This window comes from Chiloscyllium plagiosum, unplaced genomic scaffold (genome assembly GCF_037043375.1).
Source record: "Chiloscyllium plagiosum isolate Xiang-an unplaced genomic scaffold, Cpla_swu_hap1 HiC_scaffold_29, whole genome shotgun sequence".
Classification (NCBI taxonomy): domain Eukaryota; kingdom Metazoa; phylum Chordata; class Chondrichthyes; order Orectolobiformes; family Hemiscylliidae; genus Chiloscyllium; species Chiloscyllium plagiosum.
The window spans coordinates 7,332,947-7,358,815 of NW_028270167.1; the positions used below are offsets into that span (position 1 = coordinate 7,332,947).

The 25,869-nt window shown below is 41.7% G+C and overlaps 1 protein-coding gene across 3 annotated transcripts in view; it reads left to right on the forward strand.

The window, feature by feature from the left end:
* Positions 1 to 25,869, forward strand: part of gkup (glucuronokinase with putative uridyl pyrophosphorylase) — a 57,034-nt gene that overhangs the window by 17,474 nt on the left and 13,691 nt on the right. For 2 of the 3 annotated variants that reach the window (XM_087976343.1, XM_043676526.2), the window contains exons 8-16: positions 2,557 to 2,634; positions 3,598 to 3,689; positions 5,542 to 5,647; positions 11,622 to 11,701; positions 16,667 to 16,735; positions 17,480 to 17,540; positions 19,124 to 19,140; positions 22,734 to 22,791; positions 23,602 to 23,694. In XM_087976343.1, the coding sequence (XP_087832469.1) occupies positions 2,557 to 2,634; positions 3,598 to 3,689; positions 5,542 to 5,647; positions 11,622 to 11,701; positions 16,667 to 16,735; positions 17,480 to 17,540; positions 19,124 to 19,140; positions 22,734 to 22,791; positions 23,602 to 23,694 (654 nt within the window). The remainder of the gene's footprint in view (positions 1 to 2,556; positions 2,635 to 3,597; positions 3,690 to 5,541; positions 5,648 to 11,621; positions 11,702 to 16,666; positions 16,736 to 17,479; positions 17,541 to 19,123; positions 19,141 to 22,733; positions 22,792 to 23,601; positions 23,695 to 25,869) is intronic. The other variant, XM_087976344.1, reaches the window with a different exon arrangement.

A 25,869-nucleotide genomic window follows, 5' to 3' on the forward strand; every position in this document is an offset into this window, starting at 1 on the left:
GAGACCAGATCCAGAATACTGTTAGCAGCTTTTGTTCCCTTATTTAAGGAAGGATATCATTTCAATGGATGCAGTTCAGAAAGGGTTCACCAGGATGATCTCCGGTATGGAGGGATTGTCTCATAAGCATAGGCTAAACAGGTTGGGACTCTACTCCCTGGAGTTTAGAACAATGAGAGGAGAGCTCATTGAAACATAAAGGATTCTTAAGGCACTTGACAGGGTAAATGCTGTGAGGATGTTTCGCCTCATCAGAGAGTCTAGGACCAAAGGCATAGCCTCGAAATAAAAGGGTGCCAATTTAAGACTGAGCTGAGGAGGAATTTTGTCTTTCAGTAGATAGTGAGTCTTTGGAATTCCTTGCCACAGAGCTGTGGGGGTAGAATCCTTGTTTATATTTAAGGCTGAGATAGAGAGATTCTTGATCTGTCAGGGAATCATAGGCTATGGGGAAAGGGCAAGACAGTGGATGTGAAGAATGTTGGATCAGCCATGATCCTGAATGATGAAGTTTAGGCTTGAGGGGTGGAATGGCGTACTCCTGTTCCAATTTCTTACAGTCTTATACGCTACTAGTTTCATTGGAAATTATCTTACATTAATGAAACCCTAGTTTTCAACTCCCCTACAAGGTGGAATCATCTTGTGAACAGCTGTAAAATTTAAAGAATTTTTGTAATGTGAACATTTACAACTAATGAAGTCAATACATCGAGTATAGTTACCTGACAAAGGAGCAGCGCTTCGAAAGCTACTGCTTCCAAATAAACCTATTGGACTATAACCTGGTGTTGTATGATTTTTAACTTTATTCACCCCAGCCCAACACCGGCTCCTCTACATTATGTATATCAAATGGGACTAGGGTTCTCCATTGCCATTTCCTTTGACTGTCATTTTACATTCCTACAAAGTAACTTGCATTTTAATGTCACTCTATGAAACACTAAACCATCCCAAGACTTTGCCAAACAACATTTCACACTGAACCCCACAACAAGCTTTTGGGGCAAATGACTAAAGATTTGCTTAAGAGGTTAGTATTAAGGAGTCTCCTAAAGGATAATAGGTGAAGATATTTAAGGAGGGAATTCAGAGCCCAAGGCCTAAGCAGCCTTATGGCATGGTTGGCAGTAGGAGAGTGAATAATACATACGTTGCACAGAAGAATAGGGCTGGAGGAGTATCGAGGTTTCAAAGACTTGTGGAGATGGAAGAGGATACAGAGATAAAGAGGGATGATGTTAAAGTTTTGCCAGATGGATGAGATAAATTAAATAATTTATTTTACCACCAGTGGTCACTGTGTTTATAGTGTTAGTCATACGTTTATTTAAGGGAAAAAGAATTTATGTAAAATGATTTTGCACCTATTGGGTGAATTAAGTCTCAATTTAAGTTATTGGTGTAAATTTGTCCTATCTTTGTGGGAGAAGTTGACTGACAAAGACAATTCCATTTTATGATCCCAGGGATTTAAGATGAGAAGGGAAAGATTTAGAAGGGACCTGAGGGGCAACTTTTTCATGCAGAGGGTGGTGCGTGTATGGAATGAGCTGCCAGAGGAAGTGGTGGTACAATTACAACATCTAAAAGGCATCTGGATGGGTATATGAATAGGAAGGGTATAGAGGGATATGGGCCAAGGTCTGGCAAATGGGACTAGGTTAATTTAGGATATCTGGTCGGCATGAACGAGTTGGACCAAAGGGTCTGTTTCCATGCTGTACATCTTTATGGCTGTATGACATCCATAAATGCTTTACTGATTTTAGAAATAATCGAAGGTACCTTGAAAGTCAACATCTAAGTCATACAAAGTAGGTCAGAATGGAAGAACAGTCACGCTGGACTTGAAACATTTGTTTCTCTCTCTGCAAATGTTGCCAGACCTGCTGAGTTTCTCCAGCGCTTTCTGTTTATTGCAGTGTTTGGATGATTTGGAAAAGCTATGTAGTGTTGTAGGAAATAGTACAATCGATTTGCACACAGCAAGTTCACACTAGCCCTATTGTGGTCATGACCGGATATTTTGTTTCTTTCTGATATTAATTCAGGGATAAATATTAGCTAGGAGAAAATCCCTACTTTTTGGTTGATTGAACCCTGTAGAATCTCTAAATCTATCTGAGCGGGTAGATAGAACCATGATTTAAATTCTCAGCACCTCTCTCAGTGTGGCTGTTCCTTAGAACTACGCTGTGACTGTCATCCGAGATTTTCCCATGATATTTTGGTTTGGAGCTGAGAGTTGGCCAGACACTTATTTTTCCTGCTCTGCTATTCTTGCAAAGCAGAAAACTTCATTAAGTTACAGAAAAGACAAACAAAAACATGATTGTGTCTTTTTAATGTCAATAATCTGTTGCTTCCTGATGTACGTACCACATGGAGCTTGAGGCCTGCTGGTGGAAGCTTGCAGAAGGAAATTGGTTGGTTCATAATAACTCTCTGAATCAAACCACAAAGAGGCTGTTTTCATATCATATGAAACTAGTGTTTCTTTTGACATTGTGATGTTTGAAACCTCATTATTTTCCTCTTTTATAATTCCAGGAATGGCTCATCAACAAGACTGGAATCACAGTGTTTGGAATGAAGCTGCCTACTGGATTCCAGCTAATTGGACAAGTGGTAAGATTGACAATATGTTCTCCCAGATATTTATGGTTAAACAATGGATTGTTGACACAGCTATGTTTATGCTTAAATGTGCAATCCCTTACTCTGAGATGATGCCCTCTGGGTCTGGACTCTCCCACAAGGGGAAGCAACCTGTCCACATCCACCCTGTCAAGTCTCCTAGAAATTTTGTATGTTTCAATAAGGTCTCCACTCATTCTGCTAAACTCCAGTGTGTACAAGCCCAAACTACTCTCTCTAAATCATTCCCTCCATAGATTTCTGCAGCCCTATAATTCTCTGAGGAATTTTGTGTTTTTCTGAATCTGACCTCTTGTGTGTCTCTTGCTCCACCAGTGAGGAATCACACAACACCAGGTTACAGTCCAACAGGTTTATTTGGAAGCACTAGCTTTTGGAGTGCTGCTCCTTTGTCAGATAGCTGTGGCGCATAAGATACTCCACAACCACCTGATGAAGGAGCAGCGCTCTGAAAGCTAGTGCTTCCAAATAAACCTGTTGGTCTATGACCTGTGTTGTGTGATTTTTAACTTTGTCCACCCCAGTCCAACACTGGCATCTCCAAATCCTGTCCCCTAGTGGGGGCTCTGTCGGCAGCTGCTTAGCACTAAGAATTCTCTCTTCAGAATGCTCTCTGTCTTGCTACCTCTCTCTTACTTGATGATGTCAAGTTTACATAGAACTTGCAGCACAGAAACAGGATATACAGTGAGACTGGTCCATGTCTGTATTTTTGCCCCGTGCCAGCTTCCTTCTGTGTCCCTCTTTATTGCACTCTGTCGGAATGTCCTCTATTCTTTTCTTCTTGTGTTTATCCAGAATTCCCTTAAATATATCACTCACAAACTCTTAATTAGGAAAACTAGGGTTACCGGGTGAATTTCACTTGTCAGTAGAGATTTTCCAGTTCGTGCCTTGTATTTCTCTGCTTCTAATACTCTTATTTGTTGTTAGGATCTCTCTGAGTACAAGAAGTGGCTGGCGTGCTACTCTTCAAAGCAACATGGTATTGCTGCCAAATCAATCACCTGTCGTTCCTATGCAAGGTTAGCATTGCTCATACATCACTATGGTGGACTGGAATGCTATGCAGCCTGAAAGCTTGCAATCTTAGCAAAAGGTTTATTTTCTTGTTAGTGACTGATTGAGAAGTTAGTGGTTGATGGCGAGCACTTTTCTGGAAATACTGTGGTCATGATGCCAACTTATTATTAGGTTCTATTAGTTCTATTACGTAAGGAATTCCAGGAGACTTGGGGTTGGTGGAGAAATGTCTGTGATGTGGATCAAGGACTGTTCAAAAAAGAGCTAGGACCTGGATAACTTTTCATTATCAACTTATGGCACCATTAAATACAGATTGACTTTTCAGAGTTTCAGTCATTCTTCTCAAATGCATTATTGTCTTCCAAACTGACATCAAATGACTGATTCTGAAAGCTGGAGGGAAGAAAAATATCCTTAAAAACTGCACTCAATAGATTGGAGCGAAGGGTTACTGGCTGTAATCTGATAAAGAGGCTTAAATGATGTTTACACTTGTTGATAATTGTTTTTGAGATACATATCCTTATTTATTTACCTGTCTCCTCACCACCGTATCTGCTGATTGCTGGTGTATTGACCATTGTTGTGTTGCTGATTTGTACTTACTTTGATGTTGCAGAAGGAATAATTTGCAGCGTCATTTAAAACATGCTGCAGATAATGTGGAAATAACATAATAATTACATGCCAGGGGATCTCAGTGAATTTGTTTTAATCTATTTGAAAAATTAATGGAATGTTATCATTCATTTCAAGAGGAATTGAATTTTTAAAAAAAGGGAGATTCCACTTCAGCTATACAACTTATTGGTGGGACCATATCTAGGCTACTTTTCACAGTATTGGTTTCTGTATTAAAGAAAGGATGTAAATACATTGCGTGTTAAACATAGTTTGGTCGTTTTTGCAGTTCCAAGGAAGTGCTGTACCACTGGAGGCATATTGTTTAAATGCTATTGGGATGTGAGCATTAATGGCAAAGCCAACATTTGTTGTCCCTCCCTAACTGCCCTTGACAAAGTGGTGGCGAACCATCTTCTTGAACCACTGAAGTTGATCTGGTACATCCAAGGTGCTGTTAAGGAGCAATTTCCAGGGGTGGTGGTATAGTTTCGTGTTAGGACCTGGATGGAAACCAGCAGATCGCGAGTTCTCATTTGGCTGCTGCTGTTGTACTTTCAGATGGTGGAGGTAAACCATTGCCCTCAGGTAGATATAAAAGACCTCATGGCATTACTTTGAAGACCAGAAGGGGCAGTACTAATGCTCTGCAGAAAAACAGAGTGGTAATTATTCCCATCGCTGTTTGTGGAAGTTTGTTGTGTGAAAGTTAGCTGCCATGTCTTCTAGTACGAGTATTCTTAAAAATGTACTTCATTGATTGTAAAACATTTTGGAATTTCCTGAAGCTATGAATGGAGCTCTGCATGTACACGTCTTTCCCTTTATTTATCGCAGTGTAATTTATCGGATTTTGCTGTGCGTAAGTTGGCTGTCTATACAAGGGATTGTCTTCCACAGTTTGGCATCAGCTACAAAGTACTTTGTGACATCCTGAAGTCATGAGAAGTTATATATATGGAACATTTTTGAATGAAATCACTCAGTTTTGTCCAGGACCTTATCATTAAATGACTCAGACTACTTCATATAGTTCAAAAGATTTTTTAAACTTTATTGATGGGTAACAGACATAAAATCTGACTTGCAAGAGGCTGTAAGCTTGCTCTTGTTTTGTCCTGGAATGGTTTGTTGGAATGCGACACCTTTGGGAATGGGTTTTCTTCCATACCAGAGATCCAGTGAAAATTTGATGAACAATTTGATGAACTGACACTCACTTGTTTTCAGGATAGGAATTATGGGAAATCCATCAGATGGCTTCTACGGAAAAACCATTGCCATGACGATATCTAATTTCTGGGCTGATGCGATGATTTTTGAAAGCAAAAAAGTCGTAAGTGAAATCTACACGCAAGATAACTAGTAAATAGTATGCTCAGTGACAGATGGCGGCTGTTTCCACAATCCATTTACAGCTAAATTAACTTTGCTGTTAATTGTCTGAACTCCAAACTCAAAGCAACGTAACAAGCACAAGGGATAGTCACTGGTGAGTTCTCAGAGACAGCCGCAACACAATTTCATGTATTTTACAATGTTAAGCCGCTAGATTTAAAAAAACTTTATAATATGCATTCCTTCTGCTGGATTCAAAGACATTTATGTATTCATCTTTTAGGTATCATGCGTTTAATGGGCCTGAGTAACAGACAGCAAAAATGTTGCAAATTTGTCACTTTTGCAGTGTTGATGCACATTGTTAAAACTCACACAACACCAAGTTATAATCCAACAGATTTAATTAGAAGCACCAGCTTTTGGAACGTCGCTCCTTCATCAGGACAACCAACTGATGAAGGAGCAGCGCTCCGAAAGCTAGTGCTTCCAATTAAACCTGTTGGACTATAACCTGGTGTAGTGTGATTTTTAACTTTGTATACCCCAGTCCAACACCGGCATCTCCAAATCATTGATGCACATTGAGTGCAATGTGAATTAACAGTGTGTGTAATATACTTTCTTGAAGCTAACAGATTTACATTTGTAATTCTTGTACGAACAAGATTTCTTTGCTGAGATAACAGGTCTTGGACATTTTACAATGAAGTGATCCTCCAATGCAGAATGCAGCCATTCAGCTGGCTTCCAACATCTCCCTTCCTTTCTTTCCCGATCTCTCTCAAATGCTGTTAAATATATACATAGTCAATATTTGTCCATTTATTTTTTAATAATTGTTATGTATTCTGCTTCTGCCCGTGCTTCTATTAGAGCATGCTGCTTTCAAAGAATCTTAACCTCAAAAGAAAACCCAAGTTATTTTCAGGGCCACTTATTTAAGTATTTTTGAGGTGATAGAACAAAGAACATTACAGCGCAGTACAGGCCCTTCAGCCCTCGATGTTGCACCGACCTGTCATACCAATCTGAAGCCCATCCAACCTACACTATTCCATGTACGTTCATATGCTTGTCCAATGACGACTCAAATGTACTTAAAGTTGGCGAATCTACTACCATTGCAGGCAAAGCATTCCATACCCTTACTACTCTCTGAGTAAAGAAACTACCTCTGACATCTGTCCTATATCTATCACCCCTCAATTTAAAGCTATGCCCCCTCGTGCTCGCCATCACCATTCTTGGAAAAAGGCTCTCCCTGTCCACCCTATCTAACCCTCTGATTATCTTATATATCTCTATTAAGTCACCTCTCAACCTTCTTCTCTCCAACGAAAACAGCCTCAAGTCCCTCAGCCTTTCCTCATAAGACGTTCCCTCCATACCAGCCAACATCCTAGTAAATCTCCTCTGCACCCTTTCCAAAGCTTCCTCATCCTTCTTATAATGCGATGACCAGAACTGTACACAATACTCCAAGTGTGGCCGCACCAGAGTTTTGTACAGCTGTAGCATAACCTCATGGTTCCGGAACTCGATCCCTCTATTAATAAAAGCTAAAACACTGTATGCCTTCTTAACAACCCTGTCAACCTGTGTGGCAACTTTCAAGGATCTGTGTACCTGGACACCGAGATCTCTCTGCTCATCTACACTACCAAGAATCTTACCATTAGCCCAGTACTTTGCATTCAGATTACTCCGACCAAAGTGAATCACCTCACACTTGTCCACATTAAACTCCATTTGACACCTCTCAGCCCAGCTCTGCAGCTTATCTATGTCTCTCTGTAACCTACAACATCCTTCGTCACTATCCACAACTCCACCGACCTTAGTGTCGTCTGCAAATTGACTAACCCACCCTTCTACACCCTCATCCAGGTCGTTTCTAAAAATGATGAATAGCAGTGGACCCAACACCGACCCATGTGGTACACCACTGGTAACGGACTCCAGGATGAACATTTCCCATCAACCACCACCCTCTGTCTTCTTTCAGCAAGCCAATTACTGATCCAAACTGTTCTATCTCCCACAATCCCATTCCTCCGCATTTTGTATAGTAGCCTACTGTGGGGAACCTTATCGAACGCCTTGCTGAAATCCATATACACCACATCAACCGGCTTACTCTCATCTACCTGTTTGGACACCTTCACAAAGAACTCAATAAGGTTTGTGAGGCACAACCTACCCTTCACAAAACCGTGCTGACTATCCCTAATCAAATTATTATTTTCTTCATGATTATAAATCCTGTCTCTTATAACCTTTTCCAACACTTTACCAACAACTGAAGTAAGACTCACTGGTCTATAATTACCTGGGTTGTCTCTACTCCCCTCCTTAAACAGGGGAACCACATTTGCTATCCTCCAGTCTTCTGGCACTATTCCTGTAGACAATGATGATTTAAAGATCAATGCCAAAGGCTCGGCAATCTCCTCCCTGGCTTCTCAGAGGATCCTAGGATAAATCCCGTCCGGCCCAGGGGACTTATCTATTTTCCCACTCTGCAGGATTTCTAATACCTCTTCCTTGTGAACCTCAATCCCACCCAGTCTAGTAGCCTGTATCTCCTCGACAACATTGTCATTTTCTAGAGTGAATACTGTCAAAAAATATTCATTTAGTGCTTTCTCTATCTCCTCTGACTCCATACACAACTTCCCACTACTGTCCTTGATTGGCCCTAATCTTACTCTTGTCATTCTTTTATTCCTTAAATACCTATAGAAAGCCTTGGGGTTTACCCTGATCCTATCCGCCATCAACTTCTCATGTCTCCTCCTGGCTCTTCTGAGCTATCTCTTTAGGTCTTTCCTGGGTACCTTGTAACCCTCAAGCGCCCTGACTGAGCCTTCACATCTCATCCTAACATAAGCCTTCTTCTTCCTCTTGACCAGAGATTCCACTTCCTTCGTAAACCATGGCTCCCGCGCTCTACAGCTTCCTCCCTGCCTGACAGGTGCATACTTATCTGGGACACACAGGAGCTTTTCCTTGAATAACTTCCACATTTCTAATGTGCCTATCCCCTGCAGTTTCCTTCCCTATCCTATGCTTCCTAAACCTTGCCTAATCGCATCGTAATTGCCTTTCCCTCAACTCTTGCCCAGTGGTATACTCCTATCCCTTTCTATCACTAAAGTAAACATAACAGAATTGTGATCGCTATCACCAAAGTGCTCACCTACTTCCAAATCTAACACCTGGCCGGGCTCATTATCCAGTACCAAATCTAATGTGCCTTCTCCCCTTGTAGGCCTTTCTACATACTGTGTCAGGAAGCCCTCCTGCACACACTGGACAAAAACTGACCCATCTATAGTACTCGTACTATAGTGTTCCCAGTCAATATTTGGAAAGTTGAAGTCCCCCATGACAACTACCCTGTCCCTATCACTCCTATCGAGAATCGTCTTTGCTATCCTTTCCTCTACATTTCTGGAAGTATTCGGAGGCTTATAGAAAACTCGCAACAGGGTGACCTCTCCTTTCTAACTTCAGCCCATATTATCTCAGTTGACGAGTCCCCAAACATCCTTTCTGCAACTGCAATACTGTCCTTGACCAACAATGCCACACCTCTTCTCTGTTCTTACTGAAACATCTAAATCCTGGAACCTGCAACAACCATTCCTGTCCCTGCTCTAACCATGTCTCGGAAATGGCCACAACATCGAAGTCCCAGGTGCCAACCCATGCTGCAAGTTCACCCACCTTATTCTGGATGCTCCTGGCATTGAAGTAGACACACTTCAAACCAACTTCTTGCTTGCTGGTGCCATCTTGCGTCCCTGAAACTTGATTTTGGACGTCCTTACTCTCAACCTTTTCTATACTCGAACTACAATTTAGGTTCCCATCCCCCTGCTGGATTAGTTCAAACCCACCCCAATAGCCTTAGCGAATGTCCCCCCCCAGGATATTGGTACCCCTGTGGTTCAGATGAAGACCATCCTGCTTGTAGAGGTCCCACCTATCCCAGAAAGAGCCCCAATTATCCAAGAATCCAAAACCCTCCCTCCTGCACCATCCCTGTAGCCATGTGTTCAACTCTTCTCTCTCCCTATTCCTTGTCTCACTAGCATGTGGCACAGGCAACAAACCAGAGACAACAACTCTGTTCGCCCTAGCTCTAAGCTTCCATCCCAGCTCCCTGAATTTCTGCCTTAAATCCCCATCTCTCTTCCTACCTATGTCGTTGGTGCCTATATGGACCACGACTTGGGGCTGCTCCCCCTCCCCCTTAAGGATCCCAAAAACACGATCAGAGACATCACGAACCCTGGCACCTGGGAGGCAACACACCAACCATGAGTCTCTCTCGTCCCCACAGAACCTCCTATCTGTCCCCCTAACTATGGAGTCCCCAATGACTACTGCTCTGCTCCTCTTCCCCTTTCCCTTCTGAGCAGCAGGGACAGACTCTGTGCCAGAGCCCTGTACCCCACTGCTTTCCCCTGGTAAGTCATCCCCCCCAACAGTATCCAATACAGTATACTTATTGTTGAGGGGAACGGCCACAGGGGATCCCTGCACTACCTGCCGGTTTCCTTTCCGTCCCCTGACCGTAACCCATCTGCCTTTTCTTGTACCTTAGGAGTGACTACCTCCCTGTAACTCCTCTCAATAACCCCCTCTGCCTTCCGAATGATCCGAAGTTCATACAGCTCCAGTTCCCTAATGCGGTTTTCGAGGAGCTGGGGTTGGGTGCACTTCCTGCAGATATAGTCAGCAGGGACACAAGTGGTGACCCTTAACTCCCACATTCTGCAGGAGGAACATTCAACTGCCCTAACCTCCATTCCCACTATTCTAAATTCCCAAAGAAACTGTTGAAAAAATAAGGAATTAAAAAAACTCGTTACCTTACCAATCTGGCGCACAGATCCTTTCGTTTTGGTTAGAGGAGGAGGATGGGTGGGAGACACTACCCGAGTAGTGCTTCGGGTAACGCAACCACACAAATATATGACTTCGCAGAAGCCCTTCGCTCCTCCCTCGCAACTCTCGGCAAATGGAGGCCCGACTCCTGAGGTAAGTTCCTTTCAATGCGGGAAAACTCACCCTTCCCAGCAGTCCTCGCTTCACCACTCCTTCTCTCCTCGCCGCTCTGGCAAAATGGAGGCCCGACTCCCGAGGTAAGTTCCTTTTAATGCGGGAAAACTCACCCTTATGATGATGATTTTAAAATTATGCCCTTTAATTGCCAACTCATTTCCATTATCAAAGCCCATCATAATTTTGAGCATCTTCACATTATCTCTGAATGTTCTTAGTGTTCTACCAAAATGATCTGTCATTTCTACACTTGTCCTTGTATCCCTGGTGACATTTGGTGAGGTTTCTGTAACATCTTTTTCTTAACAAGGTACCAAAAGTGGACACACTTATCAAACTGAATTCTAGCCAGTGATTTGTACAGGTATGATATATCTTTGCTTTTAACTCTTTGTACCTCATGTACAAAATTAATGTCTCAGAGGAGGAACAGAGAACAGGAAGGAGTAAAATCTACCAGATTCCGTTCATAATTGCTACTGGACTACAACCAGTTTTTACAATAACTTCAGGCTCTACTCTTCAAAAATTCTAACTAAAATACTTCAGCACATCCTAAGTTTGTGAAAGGCACTATATAAATGCAAGTATTGGTAGTTATGACATGTGTATGCTTTGTGTTATATATTTGTGATGGGTAGAGGCTGAATGAGCTTGGTCTGGCTGCATTGATAGTCCAGTAGTTCACCTGAGATCAGTCTCAATCTCACATGCAAATGATAGTCAGTTGCATTGCAGTCAATTGGTTTATTCTACCCATGGATTGGTTTCTCTGCATCCTCAGGGACGAAATTTGTAGCTAAAGAATAGATTATTCTGAGGACAGTTGAGAATTTCCCACAAAGTATCTTCACGTTCTTCCACTACTGTTGCTTTCTGTTTTTGATTTCCCTCAGGTGCTAATACCACATCCTCTCAATGATCCCACAGAGTTCGGTAGCTTGCAAGATTTACACAGGATCAGTCGGAAGGAAGGGTTTGTATCTGTTATTTCTGTAAGCATGTTTCAGTTCAGTGAGTTGTTTCACCTGTAGTTTGCAAAGTAACATTTTCAATTCAGCACACACTTGTATAGCTTTGACTTGTCTCCCTGATTCTTCTGGTTGTCCTGGAGGAAAGTTTGTCCAGCAGGCTAAGATAAAAGATAGGGAGGAGGGACTTGGGGGAGGGGCGTCGGAAATGTGATAGGTGGAAAAAGGTCAAGGTGAGGGCTGAAGAAGGGCTAATGCCCGAAACGTCGATTCTCCTGTTCCCTAGATGCTGCCTGACCTGCTGCGCTTCTCCAGCAACACATTTCCATCCCTGATTCTTCTGCCAATCAGGTTTTTCTTTAATGGAACAAGTAGTTATGATCTGTAAGGCACAACCTTGAAAATGGAGTAGGTTAAATACTTCACAGGAAAACATTATAAGGGCTGGGGAAGGAGTAAGGAGCATAAGGCCATAGAACTTAAAACATGAGCAGACCATTTGGCCCCTCAAGCCTGCTCTGCCATTCAGTTGGATCATGGCTGACGTTCCTAACATCTACTGTCCTGACTTTTGCCCATAACCCTTGATTCCCCAATTGATCAAGAACTTATCCATCTCAACCTTAAATATAAACAAGGACTCTACCCCTAAAGCTCTCTGTGGCAAGGAGTTCCAAAGACTCACAGCCCTCTGAGACAAGTATTTCTTCGTACCTCAATCTTAAATTGGCACCCTTTTATTCTGAGTTTAGGCTCTATGGTCCTCAACATTCCCATGAGGGGAAACCATCCTCTCAGCATATAACCTGTCAAGCCCCTTAAGAATCCTGAATGTTTCAATAAGATTGCCTCTCTTCACAGCATCCAGTCCCAACTTGTTTAGGTTTTGCTAATAAAATAACCCCTCCACATCAGAGATAATCCTAGTGAATCTTCTCTGAACTGCCTCCAATGAGATAATACCTTTCTTCAAATAAGGGACCCAGATTGCACACGGTACTTCAGATGTGGTCTCATCAGCACCTTGTTTTGTTGCAGTAAGACTTCAGTACTCTTATACTCCAAACTCTAATTGGACTAATTGGATCACTCCTTCAAATACAGGAATGGCCAAATGGCATCCATGATGCTGTTTAATTCTAACATTATTGAATAGTTTGTTAGCAGACATATAGTGTTCGTTAAAAACTTTGAAGGGAGTGCTAACAACATTGCATCAGCCAATGAGTTGTTGGAGGATTGGAAATTAGTGAAGGACAGAACAGCAAACAGTCTACAGCAAAACTACTCTATTTATACAGAGCTCGTAAAACCTACAGCAAAGAGAAGTCATGATCAAAACTACACCAAGATCTTCCAATAACAAACACAATTACTTCTCTAGAAATCTGCTATAGGAAAGATCTTGTGAAACTTGAAAGGGTGCAGAAGAGATTTACAAAAATATTAATGGGATTGGAGGGTTTGAGCTAAAGAGAGAGGCTGAATAGGCTGGGGCTTTTTCCCCTGGAGTGTTGGAGGCTGAGGGGTGACCTTATAGAAGTTTATAAAATCATGAGGGGCATGGATGAGGGGAAAGATTTAAAAGGGACCTATGGGGAAATGTTTTCATGCAGAGGATAGTACATGTATAAAGTGAGTTGCCAGAGAAAGTGGTGGTAGCCGGTACATTATAAAGCCATCTGGATGGGTATATGAATAGAACGGATTTAGAGGAATATGGGCCAAATGCTGGCAAAGCAGACTAGATTAATTTAGGACATCTGTTTGGCATGTACAAGTTGGACCGAAGGGTCATTTTCTGTGCTGTATATCTCTATGACTCTGATATGCTCTGAGTTGGATAGTTACTCGATTTGCATAGAATTCATTCCAATTACTTACATCAAGTCTCTCCATTTTATTCAGGGTTTGTTGTGTATATGCAGGCTGCCTTAAACATTGTTAATTCTTCATTGATGCTTTGAACATGATCCCCACCTGCTTGAAAAAATAAAAATGCAGTTTAATGAAGAATGGAAAATGTTTAAAATAGTTTCTTGTTTTTCCTTCCTTTGATTTCTTTTGAATGGGTAAAACTATGCATGGAATTCTGTTCCTAGATAGTAGGAATCCACAGTGAATAACATATACTCTCACCCAAACTTACCCTTACTCCATCCCATTCATTGACTGGACATTGCATCCCCAATCTTAGTTGTTGGATAGGGTGTGCAGAGACAGGTGGCTGGGCAGAAAGCCTTTCTCGGGAGCATGGCACTATGTCCAAAAATTCACATAACAGAATCCCTCACACTCCTTCAACACTCCCCATGCCCCATGTATGCCACATAATGCCTTCTATCTATCACTGTGAAACCTCATGGCCTGCTGTGCCAACTTAGTAAAAACTCACATGAACCCGTTGTTTCATCTACCACCTTTCACCCACTTTTCCAACTTACTGAATACATAGAAGTAAAATGAACTTCCATTACTTAAAATCCAATAAAGGGAAAGGCAGTGGCATAACAGTAATGTCACTGGACTAGGATCAAAATCCCAGAAATCCTTTCCCTAAAGGCATTGTGAGTCTCTAGCACATGGACTGCTGCACTTCAAGAAGGTAGCTCACCCCCACCTTCGCAAGGGCAGCTCAGAACAGGCTATAGATGTTGGCATAGCCAGTGATACCCACATCCCATGAGAGATTGAAAAAACTTATTATGACAAAAGATCGGAAGTCTGAAATAGTATGGATATTTTTAGCCCTTACAAATGTGAGGAAAAGCTTTTTTTATTCAAAGGGTATTGGAAATCTGGAACTCACTAACTGGAAGGGTGGTAGAAGCAGTAACCCTCCTAACATTTAAAAAGCATACAAGGCAATGGGCCAAGTGCTGGGAAATTAGATTAGAATGGTTAGATGGTTAGTTTTGACTGGCATGGATATGATTGGCTGAAGAGTCTTTTTCTATGCTCTAGCTCTGTACAACTCTATTCTAAAATGTGTTATTTAAAAGTGGATTGCTACAGTCCCAAAATAACTTCAGGTAGAAATTCAGCAACTGGACTAGCAAAAAATTCGAAGTGAGACAAATGGAATGTAATACCATTCTTCAGATTCCTGAAGAAGGGCTTATGCCCGAAACGTCGATTCTCCTGTTCCCTGGATGCTGCCTGACCTGCTGCGCTTTTCCAGCAACACATTTTCAGCTCTGATCTCCAGCATCTGCAGACCTCACTTTCTCCCCAAATGGAATGTAATACCTAAGATGCCGAACAAATTTCAACGGAGAGAGAATGATTTAAGATAATGAGGACTTGACTTCTCTGTTCAACAGCAAACCACCCCCAGGGGATTATGACCCAAACTGCGGGCACATTTTGTATTTTACCTTTTAAAGAATAGTCAGAGATAGAGGTTCAAAAGAAATCTCATCTGAACTCTACTGGAGCGGTACTTGTGGAACTAAATGTTTTCATGTGTACCAGCTTGGATTTGAACATTGACTTGCTATGATGATCACAGAAGAAGATTATCCCCTAGGCACCCTGTTGTTGTAGGTGAAGGCTGTTTTTACCTCAGAGAGCTCGAGGTCAGCCAGACAAGAGAGAAGTAGGACAACAAAGGGACTGTCTCTCACCCTGAATGCTGAAATTTAGTCACAGTTAAAAGGCTTCAGAATAACAGAATTTCAACTAATCTCTGAAATTAAGGATATTGGAACTGATTGTTCAGCTACCAATGTCAAGACTACTCATTACCCCACTGCAATGGCTGCAATGATCAATTATCCTCTCTTTGTGAAAATTCAGATACTTATCTGTATATATTTATTACTTTGATCTTTAGCACTCACCCCTTTTTTCTAATCCGTCTGTATGTGGTGCACTAGTATTTCTTGTATACAGTAATTAATAAACCACTCTGTGAATTCAAGAAAGCCTATTAAATTGGCTCCTTTTAAAACATAATTTCACTTGGGTCTGGGAGAAAGGTATTCATAAGGGAGGAAGACCTTTTAATACCAACCTTGCTTTTTTTTTAAATTAATTCACTGGATCTGGGCATTGCTGGCTACGCCAGAATTTATTACTATCCATCGTTGCCTCATGAGAAGGTGATGGTGAGCTGCCTTCTGGAATCATTGCTGTTTATTTTCTGTAGGTATACTCTCATTAGGGACGGAATTCCAGGATTTTCACCCAGTGGTACTGAAGTTTGGAATGTGAGTGGCTCGGAGGGGAACTTGCAGATGGTGATGTTTCCATGTATCTGCTGCCTTTGTCCTTCAAGATGGGAATGAGAATAGGTTTTAAAAGTGCTCTGTAAGGAGTCTCAGTGAGTTCATGCAGAACACCTTGTAGATGATGCACACTTCTGCTGCTGAGCATTGATGGTGGAGGGAGTGGATATGGTGCCGAATAAAAGGGATGCTTTGTCCTGAATGGTGTCAAGCTTCTTGAGTGTTGCTGGATCTACACCCACCCAGGCGGTATTCCAACGCACTCCTGACTCATGTCTTATAGATGATGGACAGGTTTTGGAGTATCAGGTGGTGAGATACAATATTCCTAGCTCTAACCTGCTTTTGCAGTATAGTAGTTGTTGTAATCAACTGAGTAAATTGATTAATTTAGTAAAGGAGTAAAGGAAGGGGAGACCAATTCATCCTTCCTTACCTAGTGGCTTAACAACTTGGGGTATCCCACCTGGAAATGTAATGATTTGGGGAACTCCCCTATGGTCTGGTCATAACAACCATCATGTATAATGAGAAGATGATGCAGTCAGAATTTCCCTGAGAACATTTCAGAAGATGTGGGCAAATGCTTTTGAACTGACATTTTAATGGTTTCTTCTTCCATGGAGCAGAATTGAACACTGGATTGGGCCAAATTATTGTCGGGGAAGGACTAGCTAGAATCAGGCAGGGTTGGGAAACAAGACTTCCATGGGCTCATGTTAAATTGAGGCTGTTTTACAGGTATCTGGGTGGTCTGAGACTGCTTCAAGCAACTTGTAAGAAATTCTACCAATACTGCTCTGAACAAGGGTAAGAGAAATTTGAGATTCTGTGAATGCATCAATTTAGGCAATGGATCACTATCCCTAATGCTTTTCATACCAATGAGATTTTAAACCAATTTGCCATCTTCCCTCTCTGATGGATGTAATTGACCCCAGGGCTACTTGCTTAAAGGACAGCAAGGAAATTCTCCCCTATAACTAACCAATGTTTATTCCTCAGCCAACATTGCTAAAGTAAGTGATCTGGTCTGTTGATGGACCCTGCTGAATGCAATGGCTGTTGCGTTTCATCCAGTGGATTACTACTCTTCAGACAACTCATTGTCTTTAAAGGAGAAAATGAGGACTGCAGATGCTGGAGATCAGAGTCGAGAGTGTGGTGCTGGAAAAGCACAGCAGATCAGGCAGCATCCAAGGAGCAGGAGAATCGACGTTTTGGGCAAGAGCTCTTCATTAGGAATCAGCCCTTCCTGATGAAGGGCTTATGCATGAAACGCCAATTCTCCTGCTCGTCGGATGCTGCCTGACCTGCTGTGCTTTTCCAGCACCCCACTCTCGACTTATTGTCTTTAAAGTTCTTTGAAATGTCTTGAGATTTTGAAGGACAAATCTTAAATGCAAGTTCTTTCTTTCTAAGTCATTTCCATGTTGCTCGACAAAAAAAGGACCTTACTTTTTCTAAAGGAATAAACTTTTTGCGCTTTTGAAGAACTGTTTCTTTTCTGCAATTCAACTAAATCTGTTATTGAAATTGTATTCCAATTTTCAGAATCGCTTTGGCCAAACGAAACTTTACTCTGAAATATGACACTAATATACCACGGCAGGTGGTAAGTATATTCCTGAACAGATTCAGGTTTCCTCATATTTTTTGAGACAATGGCACGTCAAGAACTGATGAAATATTCAGGTCAAAATGCAACTTGGCTTAACACATAATATAGGAGAAAGTGAGGTCTGCAGATGCTGGAGATCAGAGATGGAAATGTGTTGCTGGAAAAGCGCAGCAGGTCAGGCAGCATCTAGGGAACAGGAGATTCCTGAAGAAGGGCTAATGCCCGAAACGTCGATTCTCCTGTTCCCTAGATGCTGCCTGACCTGCTGCGCTTTTCCAGCAACACATTTCCATCTCTTAACACATAATATATTCAAGGGTAACTATAGGCAAACATCTGAATGGCAAATGTAATTGAAGGACATACTGATATGGTGAGATAACGTTTTCTGTAAAGTGTTAGTAAATATCAGCAAGGTCTTTTGGGATAAATTCCTGTCTTTGCACTGAGTGTTATACCTTGGTTGGAATGAGCATCTACACACAAAGCACCTTCTCTGTGGCTGTAACACTGTATTCTACACTCTGTTATGCTGCACTGCTGCATTTTGAATGGTATGATCTGCCTGCGTGACACACAAAACAACACTTATCACTGTATCTTGGTACACATGACAACAATAATTCAACAAATCAGTCAATCAAAGCAGACATTTTAGGGTAGTGCTTCCATCTCCTCCCCTGCTGTGACCCTGACTTATTTTCCTCAGTCAAGGAAGACTCTTAGGGCTAAAATTTGGTGCTACTTCAAAGTTGTGTTATGCAATTTATATGTCAACTCAATGGGACAGACTTCATCACAGCACATTCATTTGCACAGCACATGCAGTTCCCTCATTGATATCAATTGGGAAAAGCAATCCAAAACTCTCCCTGCATCTCAACAATGAGCAATTGCAATCTGTATCTACACAAAACATTTGGCATGATAAAATGCACTCCAATTTAACTTCACAAACTAAGTTAGATGCCAAACAAATCATGTAAAACATCCAAACATATCGGTGCTAGTGTAACACCTTCAATGTTTGCAATTTAAAAATTTGTCCTCTTATTTAAATCCTTCATGGCTTTACCTCTCTATTTCTGGAATATTCTGTGATTTTACAAACTGCAACTCTCAAATAATTTGCATTGTTTTGCATATCTCATTCCCTTTACACCGTTATTGGGAACCATGCTTTTAGCTGCCTAGCTTTTGTGTTCAGGAATCTGTGTTTTTTTTCATTCTTAAGGGACTGAGGTCTTAGTCATCGCACCCAATATTCCCTTCTCTGGTGCCCAGTTATTGATGAGTATGTTTCTGCAAGCAGCTGAGATTAAGCCTCAGAAATCCAAGTTGCTGTTTCGCTGCCGGTGTGTAGGTTAGTGGGAAGGACATGCAAATTATCTGGTACAGTGCCTGGAAATGAACAGAAGTAAGTGGGTGTTACAGACACAAGCACCCATCTCAAACCAATGATTCTAATTTCTGTGGCTCAAAGTATCAAACCAGCTGAGGGAATCATTTTGAGGGTACTTTTGGTATAGCTTTGGAATGGATCTTATCTCACTTTCTCTGTGATTGTCTTTCTACAGGGCCTTGCTGGAAGCAGGTTAGTGTTCAAGTGTCAAAAAAATACACTGAATCATCCCATTTCTTTAAATAAATGTTGTACAGGTAGACGATCCTTTATCCAAAATGCTTGGACCAGCTGTTTTTCGGAATTCGGAATTTTTTGATTTTCAGAATAAGTGACAGTTTAATGGTGAAATTTTTAAAAATCTTACCGGAGGAGCAAAGTTCTAAGTAAGAACTGCCCCCCCCCCGCAACGTCGCATCTGAGTGACATGTGACATGCATTGAGTGGGTGTCGACTTGGGTTAACTGCTTGCTTGCCAAACACCCGTGTTAATGAGAAAAAAACTTCACAAAAAAAACTTCAGATTTTGGAGCTTTTCGGTTTTTGGGTGTTTGGATAAAGGATCTTGTACCTGTACATTGTCGAAGCCCTTATGCTAACCGTTCTTGGTACTAACCATGAATTCTTCCTCTCAGTTAGTTTGTGTAAATATCTTAGAGCACGCTGTACAGCTGTTGGATCCTCTGGTTGTACTTCTTGCATCTAAATGGTAGGAATGATATTGTTACTAAGATTCTAATAAAGTGTTTGCTTCAGAGCAGCCACAAGTTAAATTAGAACAAAGAACTGCAGATGTTGGAAAACTGAAACGAAAACAGAAATTGCTTTAGAAACTCTCCAGTTTTGAAGGGGCACTCCACCCGAAACATTACCTAAGATGCTGCCAGACCTGCTGAGTTTATCCAGTAATTTCTATTTTTACATCACAAATTACTACTGGAATTGTTTTCTCTGCTTGGCTGCATTTTCTTCTCTTTTTCCATATTTTACATTTTGAATTTTAGAAGGTATAATTAATTTTATATCTTCACAGAATTACATACATTCACATCACAGGAACAGGCCATTCAGTTCAAAGCTGGTCCATATGCTTTGCTTCAGCTTCATTGTATCCCACCTTGAGCCCAGCCATCATATTCTTGAATCATAGAATCCCTACAGTGTGGAAGGAGGCCATTCAGCCCATCGAGTCCACACCGACTCTCCAAACAGCATCCCATCCAGACCAACCCGCCCCCCCCCCACCCCCCCACCCTAGCCCTGCATTTCCCACAGCTAATCCACCTAACCTGCATATCTGTGGGAGGAAACCAGAGCACTCAGAGGAGACCCATGCAGACACAGGGAGAATGTTCAAACTCTACGCACTCAGTCGCTCGAGAGTAGAATTGAACCTGGTTCCGTGGCACTGTGAGGCAGCAGCACTAACCACTGAGCCACCATGCCACCATTTCTGTTCTTTCATTCTACATGTGCTTGTCTAGCTTTCCCATAAATGTTCTTAACCTCAATTACTCCTTGAGTTCCACATTCTAATTTAAGTTGAATGCGTTACTGGACATATTTATGAGTATCTTATGTTGATGGTGCATACTTTTGAAATGTGGAAACATCTCTATTCACCCTTATCAAACTTCATAATTTTAAAGACCTCAGCCTTCTCATGTCAAGCCCATATTCTGCCTGATAGTTGTAAAAGTTTGAGGGGAATTTTAAGGCTGGAAGGAATTAAATACCACAATAGAAATGAGACAGTTGATAGATATAACTATTTTAACACAATTTGGGAAGAGAAGCTATGATGGGTCAGTGAAGATGTGACGTTAACAATTAGAGAGTTTGGTAACAATTTTGCAACTTAGCATTTTGCCTGTCTGCTACAAAACTGAAGATTTGATTTCTAGGAGAGAGCCAAATGCAAGGCTGAGTTCTGTTGAGCATTTTGCCTGATGTGCTCAGGAAAGGAAATTTTGGAAAGGTCAACCAGGTCACTTGGAAAGTTCGAGATTAACCAGATGATATACTTCAAAGATGCCTCTTGTCAGACTGAATTAAGGTTATTATTGACTGCATCTCAATTCCTTTACAACCGAGAAATGTACAATGAAAGCAGTAGGGGAGCATGGTTGGAAAAAAGTGAAAATAAAAACACTGCGTAAATACTTTTAAGTCATTTTCTTTCTGAAATGGTGGCTTATGGTTTCGTAAGTGATATCAGTGGCACACAGTATTGCTGAGGCCATCTGTGTCATAACTTGTAACTTGGCAATTCTTTCATGATAAGCAGAAAGGTTAAGAATAGATAGTATGTTGACCTTTGCGCAAAATAGGCAAATTATAATGAAATGGATTCAAACCTTTAATAAATGAGGCGGCATCACCATCATACTCCCTACGCCCATAGTTATCCTGTCCTTATTTGACTTTGATAGTTTGTCAGCTCAAGATCAAAAGTTCTTAGAAGTCAAAAAACATTAGGACTTATTGGAAAAGCAGCTGTTACCCTTGAAATACTTGGGCTACTTCGTCCAGATAAACTCTCTTTTCTGCCACTTAATTTTGACTTTCTTCTTGAATCCCTGGTAAAGTTAGTCCTAACTGACAGAATTATTTTTTCAAAATTTAATTTCTTATTTGTTTTCCTTTTCTCACTGGGATATATCTGTCACCAGTAAATCTCGCCTCTGTTTGTAAGTTATAATCAATCCTGTTTTGTATCAGTCAACCAGTATGATCCGCTCCAGTTCCTGGCCATTCTAACATACTTATCTTCATCTATTTCCTCATAAATAATTTTATTCTACTTGGTTTCCTCTTTTCTGAGATTGTGAGAGCTATGATAATGGATACAAGCTCATCTTTAATCAGCCTATATCACATGGTTCAGTTGGCAGAAGTACTCCTCTGGGTAAGAAAGTTGAGGGTTCCACTTCCACTCTAGAAAATTGAGTTAAAATTCTCGATAGTTACTCCATTACAGTGCTGAGAGATCACTGCCTTGTCAGGATTGATATGACTTTAAACTGTGTCCTGTCTGAAAGATCGCTGATTTTGAAAAATACTTGGAAGGTTTCCCCCAGGTCCAAGCCAATATTTATCCCTCAACTGAAATTGCACCTTAAAAATCTGGCATTTTTCACAATATTGTAGCACTTCGCTGTATCCAATATTGCAACTCCTTAAAAGTACATCATTGGTTGTACAAAGTTAAAAATCACACAACACCAGGTTATAGTCCAACAGGTTTAATTGGAAGCACACTAGTTTTCGTAGCGACTCCAATTGTGCTTCCAATTAAACCTGTTGGACTATAACCTGGTGTTGTGTGATTTTTAACTTTGTACACCCCAGTCCAACACCGGCATCTCCAAATCATGATCATTGGTTGTGAAACACTTTGAAATATCCTAAGGTTGTGAAAAGCACCAAGTGATTCTTTTATACAGACTTCCTTCTCTTTAGTCTCATGTGTTCAATAAAAAATACATTATTCCATTGGCTGATCTGAACTGATTTCATTTCAGTGGCCCAAAACACAGGAATCCATTATCTTTGTCCTGTTATGTGCAAGTATTTAAAACACAGATCTGCTGTCACCTAGCTTACCATCTGTCCTACTCTTTCTAACTTTGACGGCCTGTTATAGAATGTGTCTTGTGCCTTCATTTAAGTTTCTAAATGTTAAAAATGCATCACATTATGGTCAGTTCACATCTGTTGCTAAATTTCCATGTTCTGACTATATTGCTGGAATCATGACAGTCTCAATTTCATTTTTTTTACAGTGCTATTGTGTCAGCTACACTTAAGTGTTTGATGAAGTTTTATGATTTAATTGATGACGTGAGTAATCCTATGCTGACCTTTACTTTTATCTTCAGTAGTTTTATAACATGATAGTAGAAGACATTTGGAGTAATTTTGTGAACCTCTCTCTTCCTTTTGCCAATATTCTTATCTTCCCGTCTCACTTGAAAGTACTGACACCTCACTGGGGAAGTTGAAGAATTTAAAACTGGGTTTTATATATCAAGGTTGGGTAAGGGTATTAGGAGTTACAGAACAAAGGAGCTAGGTGAAGTTACAATATAGGTGAGACATGATTTAGTTTAATATATGAATACATGAATAAAACAAAAAACTGTGGGTGCTAGAGATCTGAAATAAACAAACAGTAGAAATTGCTGGTGAAACTCAGCAGATGTGGAAGCATCTGTGAAGAGAAAGCAGAGTTAGTGTTTTGAGTACAGTGACCCTTCTGCAGAACTGTTTCCTTGAGTATGAGGACAAATTGCCCACCTACACAGTTAGCAATGCTAGGCTGATGAAGGTTGAGAGTGTTTTTCAATTGTATACACAATTACCAGTTTTCTATCTGCTTGAACAGACAGAATATTATGGATAATGCTGATGGCACCAAGTTGAAAATATACCCTCCAGCTCCTGAGGCACCAAAACCCTTTTATCCAATGAGCCTAGGTTGAATTTGTCCCCAACTCTAGATTACTGCAGCATACCGTCACTTCACAAAAAGTCTTTTTAATGTATATTGAAGCAACGAGGGAAACAAAGCACGTTTAGTCAGAAACTGTCTTAATAGAATAAAGCTATAATAATCCTCAATCTTTTGAACTAACTTAGTTTCTTTTACAGGATTTGCCAAAGCCACTCAGGGCAAACTTCATTCTGAATGTAGAGACTGAAGAGTTAATTATTACAGCAGGACTTCAGGATCGGGTAGTCCAGGTATAGTTCAAATATAATTGTTTGTCATGAATTAAGTTTGAATGATAGAATAGGCATCAGTTTAAACTGATTGAGACTTCTCAACTTTAGTCAGAAGTTTGTGGAGTAGAATGAATGGGCAATAGGTAGTACTAAAGAGCAGTGCAAATACCAGGAAATTATGAATATGTCTGAAATATGTAATTGTACTATAATTTTAATATAATGGCATTTTGAGTATATAAACATCTGCTAACCAGAAGACAGCCTTATGACAAAGTTAGAGGGTTGGCACAAGTCATATATATTATGAGCCTGTTTTTCAAATTGGACGTGACCAGATTTTTAAAAAATCTGTTCATTCTGGGTTTTGAGAAATCCACTACATGCTGCTGGCACTCCAGTGCAATGTTGAGGGAGTTCTGCCTTTCAGAGACCCTGAGAATAAATTTTAAATTTTGGGCCACCTTAACCTGATCTGGTTTGGAAAATACATTAAAGATTCTATTGCACTATTCCAAATGGAAGCTGCTCTCCCATTGACCTGGCCTACCTCAATGATTCTGGATCAGTGGTGCTGGAAGAGCACAGCAATTCAGGCAGCATCCGAGGAGCTTCGAAATCGACGTTTCGGGCAAAAGCCCTTCATCAGGAATAAAGGCAGAGAGCCTGAAGCGTGGAGAGATAAGCTAGAGGAGGATGGGGGTGGGGATAGAGTAGCATAGAGTACAATAGGTCAGTGGGGGAGGAGATGAAGGTGATAGGTTAGGGAGGAGAGGGTGGAGGTGATAGGTGGAAAAGGAGCTGGGCAGGTCGGACAAGCCCGGACAAGTCAAGGGGACAGTTTTGCTGGAGGTTAGAAACTAGGATAAGGTGGGGGAAGGGGAAATGAGGAAGCTGTTGAAATCCATATTGATGCCCTGGGGTTGAAGTGTTCCGAGGCGGAAGATGAGGCGTTCTTCTTCCATGCGTCTGGTGGTGAGGGAACGGTGGTGGAGGAGGCCCAGCACCTCCATATCCTCGGCAGAGTGGGAGGGGGAGTTGAAATGTTGGGCCACGGGGCGGTTTGGTTGATTGGTGTGGGTGTCTCGGAGATGTTCCCTAAAGCGCTCTGCTAGGAGGCGCCCAGTCTCCCCAATGTAGAGGAGACCGCATCGGGAGCAACGGATACAATAAATGATATTAGTGGATGTGCAGGTAAAACTTTGATGGATATGGAAAGCTCCTTTAGGGCCTTGGATGGAGGTGAGGGAGGAGGTGTGGGCACAGGTTTTACAGTTCCTGCGGTGGCAGGGGAAAGTGCCAGGATGGGAGGGTGGGTCGTAGGGGGGCGTGGACCTGACCAGGTAGTCACGGAGGGAACGGTCTTTGCGGAAGGCGGAGAGGGGTGGGGAGGGAAATATATCCCTGGTGGTGGGGTCTGTTTGGAGGTGGCGGAAATATCGGCGGATGATTTGGTTTATGCGAAGGTTGGTAGGGTGGAAGGTGAGCACCAGGGGCGTTCTGCCCTTGTTGCGGTTGGAAGGGTGGGGTCTGAGGGCGGAGGTGCGGGATGTGGACGAGATGCGTTGGAGGGCATCTTTAACCACGTGGGAAGGGAAATTGCGGTCTCTAAAGAAGGAGGCCATCTGGTGTGTTCTATGGTGGAACTGCTCCTCCTGGGAGCAGATACGGCGGAGGCAGAGGAATTGGGAATATGGGATGGCATTTTTGCAAGAGGTAGGGTGGGAAGAGGTGTAATCCAGGTAGCTGTGGGAGTCGGTGGGTTTGTAAAAAATATCAGTGTCAAGTCGGTCGTCACTGATGGAGATGGAGACGTCCAGGAAGGGGAGGGAGGTGTCAGAGATGGTCCAGGTAAATTTAAGGTCAGGGTGGAATGTGTTGGTGAAGTTGATGAATTGCTCAACCTCCTCGCGGGAGCACGAGGTGGCGCCAATGCAGTCATCAATGTAGCGGAGGAAGAGGTAGGGAGTGGTGCCGGTATAATTACGGAAGATCAACTGCTCTACGTAGCCAACAAAGAGACAGGCATAGCTGGGGCCCATACGTGTGCCCATGGCTCCCCCTTTGGTCTGGAGGAAGTGAGAGGATTCAAAGGAGAAATTGTGAAGGGTGAGGACCAGTTCGGCCAAACGAATGAGAGTGTCGGTGGAGGGGTACTGTTGGGAACGTCTGGAGAGGAAAAAACGGAGGGCT